The 12,637-nt window shown below is 42.8% G+C and overlaps 1 protein-coding gene across 1 annotated transcript in view; it reads left to right on the top strand.

Annotated features, from left to right (window-relative positions):
• The first annotated feature begins 307 nt into the window (after window positions 1–307).
• Window positions 308–12,637, top strand: part of VSIG1 (V-set and immunoglobulin domain containing 1) — a 29,535-nt gene continuing 17,205 nt past the window's right edge. Inside the window, exons 1-2 of the mRNA XM_035101945.2 lie at window positions 308–404; window positions 5,889–6,049. Of these exons, the coding sequence (XP_034957836.1) occupies window positions 314–404; window positions 5,889–6,049 (252 nt within the window). The 5' untranslated portion in view covers window positions 308–313. The remainder of the gene's footprint in view (window positions 405–5,888; window positions 6,050–12,637) is intronic.

Here is a 12,637-nt window from a genome sequence, read left to right as displayed (position 1 = left end):
ATATCAAGTGAAATGCAACTACAATTCTGTACAATAGTCACAGAAGTAGTTTCTCATAATGAATAATGATGGTAAAATCTCGCCCTGTGTGCACTATAGAATTGTTGGGTTTATTATTAACGCATATCCCAACAGCACACACCCAATGAAATGATTTCAGCTAAACAAATCATACAGCTAGCTACCCTGAGAACAGTCTTACAAATCTGATAAAGTTGGGGGGGGGAGTTTTATTGACTTGCCAATACCTTTAGCTGATAAAATGAAACTTAGAGCATGTTTTTTTAAGTCCTCAGTTGGGATTTGCTGTTTCATGCATCAGCATCTCCGTCGCTTTCTCTCTGGGCCTGTGAAGAAACCAGCAACCATGTTGAAGATACTTGTAATTCTAGCAGCAATCACAGGTAAGAGTCATGCAATATAGCAGTTGAAATTAAACAAGAATGAAAGGGCTTATCTTTTTTGGACTGTGGTCAACACAGGCAATATATATTTCGGGATAGAGCTAAAGCAAAAAAATCATTTTTCCACAGCTTAAAGACTTCTTATACATTGATAATTGTGTGACATTTTTCTAAACTGTTGAAAAGTATCTCTAAAACTCGGAGATTACTAATTCAGAGGGTGTTGGAGTATGTGGGAGTAAGATCCATTTAGTGCAGTGGGACTTGTGAGTAGGGACAGAGATCTGTCAGTTTCAGTTCTCAGTTTCTAATTTTTCCAATCTTAAATGCAGTTTTCCACATATTGCAGCAATTTGACCATTACGTCAAATTTGATCACTAAGTCGTCACGTTTTATAGCAATTTGATATTTTTAAAGATGCTTATGAAAAATTCACCAGCACTTTAGTGTGAATTTCTTCATACGGTATATAGATATTTTTATATGCAGTTTTGATTAATGTACACAATTTCCACCAAACATTCATTTATGTGTATTATTTCCACCAATTTCTTCATTTTTATGCACAATTTCCTCTAATATATGCAATTTTTGTAAACATGTTTGGTTGGGGAAACTGCACCGCAAAATTCAGGTAAGTGTTAATTTTGAAGGATCACTGTGTTTCAGTTTGCATTTGAAAGTGTGAATTTGATAATCCTGGCCTGCTGAATTGAATTTCTCCTCCATCCCTATTTCTGATACACATGGAAGACTGAACTACCTACTTACTGACCTATTAATTGTGATCTGGATCCAAAGAACCCATATGTCTCATAGAAAACTGAGTTTCAAAAGTAGTTCATGATACGACACTAGTCAATAGTTATAAGGTGTAACATTTACACTATGCCAGCACAAGCCCTCATCTATGTCCATGCCTTTTAAGACTTAAATATACTGTGGGCTATATCCTACTAAGGCCTCATCTACACTTCTGTTTGCCATGTTGCTTTTCTCTGGGAACATCAGCAGTATTGCGCTAAATGGCAATAGGGTTTTCTGCAGAATGCTGATTTTGCACAAAAGTGCAGGTTTCCTGGGGGAAAGTGGTATGGCAAAGGCAAAACCACTCAGATCTGTGCCTGTGGAAAGTGACTAAAATAAATAAACAATATAAAATGCTTAGCCAAAATCAAATCCCTTTCATTTGTGAACAATAAGTATCCTCCAGACTTGGAGGAATTTTATTCTATCTTCTATTTATATATACCAGTGTTCTTTAGGTTCAGACTGGGTGGAAATCAGTTTCAAATTCCATATGGCATTCTTGCACCTATTTTGCCAAAATGGCACCACCTCAAAACATAATAAAAATGCCCAGCAGAATACAAAGGAGAAAAATGCCCAGGGTAAATCTTCCAGAAGAGTAGCTGTATTAGTCCGTTGCAGCAAAAAGAATAAAGTTCTTATTAAAAAAACCTATTCTTGTAATGCCATAATAAAATGGTTAGTTTTTAATTATTAGTCACAAGAATCTTTGTTCCAACATAAAGTAACTGCTGAAGATGAGTCTTGCATACTACCAAAGCAATGGAGTTAGGAATCTGCAGTCTGATGAACCCCCAAAAGCTACCCCGAAAAGCCATGCTTTAATTTGATGGTGCAAAATTAGAAAGAGCTAAGTATTCAAATTACCATGATAAAGGACAAAAGTGGAAAGGACCTAACAGAAGCAAAAGACATCAAGAAGAGGTGGCAAGAATACACAGAGGAATTACACCAGAAAGATATGGATGTCTTGTACACCCCAGGTAGTGTGGTTGCTGACCTTGAGCCAGACATCCTGGAGAGTGAAGTCAAATGGGCTTTAGAAAGCACTGCTAATAACAAGGCTAGTGGAAGTGATGATATTCCAGCTGAACTATTTAAAATTTTAAAAGATGATGCTGTTAAGGTGCTACACTCAATATGCCAGCAAGTTTGGAAAACTCAGCAGTGGCCAGAGGATTGGAGAAGATCAGTCTACATCCCAATTCCAAAGAAGGGCAGTGCCAAAGAATGTTCCAACTACTGCACAATTGCGCTCATTTCATACGCTAGCAAGGTTATGCTTAAAATTCCACAAAGCAGGCTTAAGCAGTATGTGGACCGAGAACTCCCAGAAGTGCAAGCTGGATTTCGAAGGGGCAGAGGAACCAGAGACCAAATTTCAAACATGCGCTGGATTATGGAGAAAGCTAGAGAGTTCCAGAAGAACATCTGCTTCATTGACTACGCAACAGCATTTGACTGTGTCGACCACAGCAAACTATTTTTTTAAAAAATTATATTTATTGACATTTTCAACTTAAATTTCCATTCACATCACCGTCTTACATCATATCATAAACGAACATCAAAAAAGAAAAAGAAAAAGAATTGCAAAAAGGCAAAAAAACAAAACAGAAAAAGTAAAAAGAAGAAAAAAGAAACAAAGAAAAAAGACATAAAAAGAACCAATCTAATGTTCATAACTCTATCATAACTTTGACTTCCTCGCTCCTCCCTTCCCGAGTCTAATTATAACCTCTGTTTAGCAATTTTTCATAATTAATCAATTCCAAACATCTCCATTTAATTCTTAAAATAATACTTTATATAAAAATTACTTATACCACATAACACATTTCTTATTACTCTAATTATTCCCTTTAGCCTCTTAATTATTCACTAAAATTATTCTAACTTATACAATTAACATTCTAGCATCTCACTTATCCACTATTCTAAAATCCCCCCTCCTCCGCCCAGTGACCAGCCCCCGGAAATCCCAAACCAACTCCTGTATGCAGTCCAATTCCAAACCGTTTTATCCATCCCTTATTTGCACTATATCTCAACCCACTCCATCTCTCACCCACTCCAGCCCAACTTCTTCCATCCATTCTGCCAACCCCCCTCTAATTTCTTCTTTTTCTTATCCCCCCATTTAACAAGTCCTTCGCCTGGATCTTGCCTCCCTTCTCTCACTAAGGAGGTTCGAATCCAGGCCACCTCTTTATTCTTTGACACAGCTTGGTTGTTGTTACCAGGAACCCGCTCTCCCTCTCTCACTGAGAGAAGCAGTCCCTGGAATTCTGAGTCCAATGCAGCTCTTTTATTATGGCGCAGGTCCCGTGCAGCCTCTCCCACCGGTTGCACTTCGTTCAAAATATAGAGCTCCTCTTGATCATCATCTTCTAATAAGTTTAAGTTTTGGTCCTCTAAAGTTTCAGGCTGTGTCTCAAAGCTGTCAGTTGGAGAGAGTTGGTGCTGGGGTTCAGTCAGTAACTTTGTAAGTCTTTGGTATTCCTTTACTCCCATCCATACTTCTTGAACTTTTTCCCAGACACTTTGTATCTCATTCTCACACATCTTGTCAGATTGTTTTGTCTATCTATATCCTTTGTCTTCTCAGGTTACAATATGGCGAATAGGCTGTTGTGTCAGAGACGGAATCCAAGCTAAGCTGGCCAGTGCCTCCAGGTTCCCGTTACCGGGCTACCGGAGAGCTCATTAGTAGTCAATTCCAAATTTTGCAGAAATCCACACAATAAATCCTTCACCTCCCCTTGGTTCCGCTACCCCAGGGAGGGATTCAGTTTTTTCTTTTAGCAAAGTTCAGAGTCCCGTTCCAGCACAATGGCTGCAGGCTCGGCAATTGCGTATTAATTTATCGGGGGGGGGGGGGGGAAGCGACCTCCGTTATCTTTTAAATTCCCCTCCCAAGTCCAAATTCTTTCCAAATTGTTAAGATATCTTACTTGGTAATCCAGATCTTCTCTTTTGAAGGTATCTAGCGCTCGATGTCACCGGCACGGAGCTTTACACCTCAGAGTTAGTGATATCCCACGGCTCCGTCCCGCTCTGCCTGCGCATGTCACCCCTAAAAAAAGGGGTTAACGGGCGGCGAACGGGGCTCAAAGGAGCGCTGCTGGGTAGCCACGTCCCTGAAAAGCACAATTTGGGGGTTCTCCAAGCGGCTCTACCCCACCTCTGAGGTGCCGGGAACCTCGGACATCGAGAATTCCCCGCCGGCTTCCATTGACGCCAGACCGGAAGTCCGACCACAGCAAACTATGGCAAGCTCTTAAAGAAATGGGAGTGCCTGATCACCTCATCTGTCTCCTGAGAAATCTCTACAGTTACAGTTATGGCAAGCTACAGTTAGAACTGGATATGGAATAACTGATTGGTTCATTATTGGGAAAGGAGTACGACAAGGCTGTATATGGTCTCCCTGCTTATTTAACTTATATGCAGAATTCATCATGTGAAAGGCTGGACTGGATGAATCCCAAACTGGAATTAAGATTGCCGGAAGAAATATCAACAACCTCAGATATGCTGATGATACAACCTTGATGGCAGAAAGTGAGGAAGAATTAAAGAACCTTTTAATGAGGGTGAAAGAGGAGAGCACAAAATTTGGTCTGAAGCTCAATATCAAAAAAACTAAGATCATGGCCACCCATCACCTCCTGGCAAATAGAAGGGGAAGAAATGGAGGCAGTGAGAGATTTTACTTTCTTGGGCTCCTTGATCACTGCAGATGGTGACAGCAGTCATGAAATTAAAAGTCGCCTGCCTCTTGGGAGAAAAGCAATGACAAACCTAGACAGCATCTTAAAAAGCAGAGACATCATCTTGCCAACAAAGGTCCATATAGTTAAAGCTATGGTTTTCCCAGTAGTGATGTATGGAAGTGAGAGCTGGACCATAAAGAAGGCTGATCGCCGAAGAATTGATGCTTTTGAATTATGGTGCTGGAGGACTGCAAGAAGATCAAACTTATCCATTCTGAAGGAAATCAGCCCTGAGTGCTCACTGGAAGGACAGATCCTGAAGCTGAGGCTCCAATACTTTGGCCACCTCATGAGAAGAGAAGACTCCCTGGAAAAGACCCTGATATTGGGAAAGATGGAGGGCACAAGGAGAAGGGGTCGACAGAGCATGAGATGGTTGGACAGTGTTCTCGAAGCTACCAACATGAGTCTGACCAAACTGCGGGAGGCAGTGGAAGACAGGAGTGCTTGGCGTGCTCTGGTCCATGGGGTCACGAAGAGTTGGACACGACTAAACGACTAAACAACAACAAGCATTCAAAGCTGCTTTAAACTGAGTCAGGCCTAGCTGAGTACAATGTTTACATTGATTGGCAGCAGCTCCCCAGGGTTTCAGACTGGGGAAACTCCCCAACCTGTCTGGAGGTGTCAGGGATTTAATCTAGGACTTTCTGCATGCAGAGCAGGTGCCCTGAGCTACAGCCCTGATCCAACCTTTCCAGAGAGCAGGGCATTCTATAAAGTTGATGCCACAGCCGAAAAGCCCCTACCTACATGTAGCACTTCACTTGGAAATCCTAGATAGGACCTTTGATCATGGTGCAATGGAGGGAACATATAGGAACATATGGGAACAGTGTATTACTTCCTTAGCTTCTCACAGCCTTTGACTGACCTGCTTGGCCTTGTTTTCCACAGGACCCGTGAGCTGTGTGATTGTGAGTATGCCAGAAACCTCTGTGAACACAACCGTTGGTGCAAATGTCACTCTTCATTGCACATACAGAGTGGAGCTGCCTGCATCTGGTTTGTACATTCAGTGGAGCTTCTACAGTCACAAACTGAAGAAACGTCCAACAGTAAGAAGTTTTAAGAAATATATCTATATAGCCATGTATTTAGTTATGTATCACCTGCTACCAATAGCTTTGAATGCCAATTGCTGTTTTTGATGCAGTTTTAAGTTATTCTAAGGAAGCCCCAAATATTTCTTTAAAAATTGTTTTGACCTCGCAGTAGTGGAGTCGTGCCCCTTACTGGGAGGGAGAGTGGGAAGGGCAAGGTGACATGGAGTTCAGTGTGGTGCAAACACACTGGCAGGGGCACCATATGGCTCCATTGGTGCTTTTGCACAATACAGACCTCCCAACTATCTCCCTCCCACCAGTAAGCAGCAGCAACTCTGCTGCCAGGGGGTCAGCTAAGTGCTGCACCCTCTTGTCACTTCTGACCAACAGTAGCTATTGGACCTCTGGTCAGACTCAGAGAATAAGATCAAACTGCTCTACTCAATAATTAAGTTTCCCTGGAAGTGGGTATGTCCTTGGGACAGCAGGAGGAGACATAAACTTCGAACAGGGATTAATCCTTTAACTGTCTTGAGCAAAACCCCTATTTTTCTTTATCCTGGTAGCCACAAGATGAAGGGGGTGTTTCACATGTGACCAGTAGTAGCCATTGGGGTGGAATGGGGGGGGGAGGTAGGCATTGCTTATGTGGCTTCCCAATCAGGGTTGCTCTGGTAACCAAGAGGGAGAAGGGTGGGGCAGCAGGGAAGGTGGGGTGGGGCAGGCCCACATCATGCTGACCTTCCCTCCCTTTTCCTCTTGGTTACTAGAAGCAACCTCTGTGCTAGGAAGCCCAGGGTAAACAGCTCTGCCCCACCCTGCTTGCTACTAGCCCATGTGACATAACAGTGAATCTTGGTTCACAGCAGGGAGCTACTTCCATTTGTCATTTTAGATGCCCCCCCCTTTTAGTTCCACCCTTAAATATACCAAATAAAATACTTGAAGCTGCTCTTATTGAGGGCAGTGTCTGCAAACTTGTTGAATTGGGGAACGGTCCTCTTGGCTACTTCCCTGTATCTCACTTAACTGGCTACTGATTCTTACCACATTCTGGTTGCAATCCTACACATACTTCCCTGGAAATAAACCCCATTGAACTCAGTGGTGCTCATTTCTCAGAAGACATGCCTAGGATTGTGCTATTAGTTAGCAACCAACAGAATTCCATATACTAGTCCAAGACAACCACTTATCTAGTGCAGGGCAATAGTTGGTGACCAGTTTGTGGTTAAGCTGAAAACTCAACAGCCAGAAGTGCTGCCAAATATTACGAAGTGGCCAGCTTGTTTCAAGTAGGGTGCCCTTTATCAGAGGCAGAATCTATCTTTCTATCTGCTATCTGTCTGTCTAAAATAGCTGATTAATAAAATTGGCATTGTATACAAAAACTCTTCATATACAATAATTTGTAACAACCAGTGTTGTTGTTTTTTTTCTGGAGGGAAGCACACATACCCCTAAACATTTTGTGAATCTAAGTTTGGTCTCACTGAGGGGTAGTAGTTCAATATGGGTAGGAAAATGAGAGTACCCCTAAACATTTTTTAAAGAAAAAAAGCACTGATAACATCTATGTAGATTAGCAATTCATGATTCCCCCTACTGTACATATATTTGTATGGTAAAGGTAAAGGTAAAGGGACCCCTGACCATTAGGTCCAGTCGTGACCGACTCTGGGGTTGCACGCTCATCTCGCATTATTGGCCGAGGAAGCCGGCGTATAGCTTCCAGGTCATGTGGCCAGCATGACAAAGCTGCTTCTGGCAAACCAGAGCAGCACATGGAAACGCCGTTTACCTTCCCGCTGTAGCGGTACCTATTTATCGACTTGCATTTTGACGTGCTTTCGAACTGCTAGGTTGGCAGGAGCTGGGACCAAGCAATGGGAGCTCACCCCGTCACAGGGATTCGAACCGCCGACCTTCTGATCAGCAAGCCCTAGGCTCAGTGGTTTAACCACAGCGCCACCTGGGTCCCTCATTTGTGTGGTAGTAATGTCATAATTCATACTCTGTCAGGTTACAATGCAGAAATTGGTTCCTGACCCATCAGTTGAAGACCAGTTATGTAGATCACTTTATTCCCTAATATAAGGGCCAGTCATCCTTGGGGTGTCCTCTCTTCACCTGTGATTTCATTCTGCTACAGGGGCAGCCATTCTTCTTCCCCTCTCCCCACATCCTAGATCACTGTCACTGAGAATAATCAGCCCATTTCTTCTTTTTGCCTCCTATGTTTTTGTACTTTTATAATTTATTTCCAGTATATAAAACTGTACCACTGCATCATGCATTTGAACATTTGCATTCTCACTTCATCTGTCTTGGAGAGGAAAGCATATGTCACTCAATGCTAGAGAAGGCATGTTTTGAATGCAGATTGGCCCCAGGTGAAATCTCTGACTCTCCCGCTATTGTGATATAATAATAATAATAATAATAATAATAATAATAATAATAATAATTTTTTATTTATACCCCGCCCTCCCCAGTCAAAACCGGGCTCAGGGTGGCTAACACCCAAAAAATTACAATAAGACATAAAAGAAAATTAATTAATTAATTAATTATGATTATTTGCATTTGTTAATCACTTTATACAAAAAAACAAACAAACTATAAAAACCCTTCTAGTGGGGTAAAATACAAAAACAGCTGTAATCAGATAACAAGAAGAAAATAAAATACAATAAACAAAATATGTTGGAAGAATCAAGTGATATAAAATACCCTATGCCAGATCTCCTGGATAAAGTAAAAGTAAAGGACCCCTGGACAGTTAAGTCCAGTTAAACTTGGCTATGGGGTGCAGCATTCATCTCACTTCAGGCCGAGGGAGCTGGAGTTTGTCCACAGACAGCTTTCCGGGTCATCTGGCCTGCATAACTAAACCGCTTCTGGTGCAACAGGACACCGTGGTGAACATCAGAGTGCACAGAAATGCCGTTTACCTTCCTGCCACAACAGTACCTATTTATCTACTTGCACTAGTGTGCTTTTGAACTGCTAGGTTGGCAGGAGCTGGGATAGAGCAACGGGAGCTCACCACCGTCATGCGGATTCGAACCGTGGACCTTCCGATTGGCAAGCCCAAGAGGCTCAGTGGTTTAGACCACAGCGCCACCCGTGTCCCTGTAAAGTAGATGGTTTTGAGCCGGATAGACAACTCCTTCAAACTGATATACAGTAGTTTTGTATGTGTGGATATAAACAGAGCCCTGTGATTATGTCTGAACACGATAGATCGATGGATTGTATCCGATGTTAGTCATTCTCAGAGTAGACCTACTGAAATTTAGACATTGCTGACTTTGATCCATTGACTCTTCGCAATGCTCCACAAGATATGGTGCCCACCTAAGCTTTGCAAGCACATGCGCACAAGCACATGCACACCCAGACAGGCTAGGACAACCTAGTCAGATAGGCGAGTTACAAATAATAAAATTGTTATTACGATTCTTTGATTCTGTGTACAGTATGATGGCTTATACTCAGATGTCTTCCATAAACAGAAGTGTGAAACAGAGCTGGGTTCTCACCTCAACTGTTCTTCTCCCTCGTGCTCTCCTATGCTTTCAAGTTGTGCACTTCCATTCAAGGAGCAACAGGATCTGTTCAACCCAATATACAACCCAATATTTTAATATGATCACCCTGTGAGCACAGCCTGATAATTTTTGCCATGGTCTGCCACAGAATTAGGCCAGACACAGAAAACAATACTCTGGAAGACTTTGAATCTGTGCACAGGGACTCATGCCATTGTGAACCAGGAGGCAGGATCTTCTGATGTCATGGGATGGAGCCCCATATACAAAAATCTGATAGGCAAGGAGTCAGGAGATGGAGCTACAAATACCCACAAATATGGTGAAAAAACAGGGTAGGGGAATAGGATTATTGTTCTGTCATTTGGTGGATTCCTGCCTCTATTTTCCACTGGAAATAATGGAACAACCATGGTTGGGTTGGGTTGGGGAGGGGAGGGGAACAACCTATTTGATGCAATATTTTCTCTTTCAAAATGCTGAGTATGTTTTGCAATAGCATTTTAAAATAACCCTGCTATGAAACGCCAAGGCTAACATCCAAAGGTTGTAATATGAGACAGTCCTGTGATTTAAACTTGCTCTCCTGAGGTTTAGAGGGAAGGGCTTCAGCTCAGAGGTTGAGCAGGTTCCAAGTTCAATCCCAGGCAACTCCAGGGAGAGCTAGTTAAAACAACAACCCTGTTCCAAGTCCTGAATAGTGACTTCCAGTCAGCTTAGACAACAATGAGTTAGAATCTCCATAGAGAGCAAGAAGTTAGCTCAGTGGCTCCCAAAGTGGGTCGTACCACCTCCTGAGGGGTGCTGGGATTACCTGGCAGGACAATAAGAGCCAAGGGGGCGATAGGAACATGGGCCCCTATGAGCACATTGATCACTTATTTATGGCCAGGATAGAACCTAGTACAAAACCCCTCTCTTGCTTTGTATTTAAATTTTACTGTTTTTATCTCTTTCAAAGCTATATACTTTGGTAATGTTTGTTTGTATTTACGCTTCTGAAATGTCACAAGTAACAAGATAGCCAATGATTGGCAATAGCTACTGATTTTCTTATAAATTAGCTACTGTACATCTGCGGTAGGTGATGTTTGTGCATGTTTGTTAAGTAGTTATATATAACTATTTTGCTATAATTTCCTTCACCTTTATGCTTTCATGAGTAAAAACGCCTGAAAATATTTTTTTGTGCAGTATTCTTTGCTGTGCATTCTTTTTTCAACTACAATATTAGATCAGAGTATATACGTATTTTTGTGTGAATCAATCACACACATACTTGTGCCTGTAAGTTAGTTTTCCTGGGGAACTACAGCTATTAAAAAGTGTATTTTTTAAATAAAAAAACCCTGAATTTAGCTTATGTTAAAGCTGACATCTTCAAATGGTATAGCTACAATTCAATGTTTATTGACTGTGCCATGAAAATATTTAATCAAAAAGGAATGTAATGTGAAAGTATTAATTTAATTGAACACTTAATTTGCCCTTTATGACTATTACAGTCATACCTCGGTTTAAGTACGCTTCGGTTTGAGTACTTTCAGTTTAAGTACTCCGTGGACCCGTCTGGAACGGATTAATCCACTTTCCATTACTTTCAATGGGAAAGTTTGCTTCAGGTTAAGTACGCTTCAGGTTACGTACAGACTTCCAGAACCAATTGTGTACTTAAACCGAGGTACCACTGTACTGCTATTGTGTTGAATTTTTATTGTGTTATTATCTTTCTTAGTGAGTCATGCAAACCACTACAGTATTCTGAATAATGCTTCTTGTAGGGTAGGGGCATTGTTGATGATCTTATGGAACCAGAATGGTGGTGGCCCCAAAAGTATGGGAAGCACTGAGCTAGATGGACCAATAGCCTGACTTGGCATAAGGAGCTTCATATGTTCATCTGCAGGGGGGGTAGAAAGATAGGGGCGGTGGGGGCGGGGTGCCCCGGGCGGCGCAATCCCAGGGCGCCATCGTGGCTGCCCACCCAGCCCCCCAAACGCATGCTCTGCCCCTGCGCATGGCGCGCCCTGCCCCCAAATGCATGCCCTGCCCCTGCGCACGACGTGCCCTGCCCCCAAAACGTGCATCCCGCCTCTCCGCGTGGCGCGCCCCGCCCCAAAACGTGTGCCACGTCCCTGGGGGCAGCGCGCCTGCTCTCTGCCCCCGGTGGCGGAGCATGAAGCTCCGCCGCTGTTCCTCTGCAATACTATAATTCCGCTATGATCCATGACATCATACCTGTAACCGCCCTAATTTAGATGGCATATTATGAAACCTTTCTTTCCAACATGATTGGTTAGTTGCTTCTTTTAGGAGAAGATCCCAGGTTAAGCTAACAAGCTTCCATCTCCATCTGATGCTTTAGAAATTATGAATGCCTTCATACTTGGATTTTTCTCCACCCTCTTAATGATAATCAGAAACACAGAGGAAGGGCTGTAGGTCAGTAGGCAGAACATCGGCTTTGCATTCAAAAAGTCCCAGGGTCAGTCCCTAGCATTGCCAGGTAGGACTGGGAATCTCCCCTGCATGAAACCCTGGAGAGCCATGGCTAGTCAGGGTAATACTTATACAGTGGTCTGACCGTCTGACCCAGTATAAGTCAGCTTCTGATATTTCTAGAGCAGAGATGGGGAGCATCAGTCCTAAATGTTGCCTTCCATCCATCAATTGCCCTGTTCTGTGCCCTTCTTGTGTGTTTTTGCCTGGCTGGAGTGTGTTCTTGAACTGAATGTCCTTTGCTTTCCTGCAAGAGACAGATGTGGAGAGAGACAGGTGTGGGTGGATGAGTGCTGGTCACATGTAGAAATCTCTGGCTTTCGCTATCCAAAGGTAAACATCACACCTGTTGCTCCTCCCACTTTTGCCTCTGGCCTCACCTACCACTGACAAGCAGCCCCCATGAGATAATGTGGCTTTCAGGCTGAAGGATGCCCAACACTTTGGGCCTTGGAGAATGGACTCCAAAACTCCAGTCCCAGGGCTGAACCCAGAAACCTGGCAACTCTATGCTAAATCCCTCTAATGTCAGTATCCTTCCAACTTG

This window comes from Zootoca vivipara, chromosome Z (genome assembly GCF_963506605.1).
Source record: "Zootoca vivipara chromosome Z, rZooViv1.1, whole genome shotgun sequence".
NCBI lineage: Eukaryota > Metazoa > Chordata > Lepidosauria > Squamata > Lacertidae > Zootoca > Zootoca vivipara.
The sequence above is the reverse complement of the archived record's forward strand: the minus strand, read 5'-3'. Positions and strand labels throughout refer to the sequence as shown.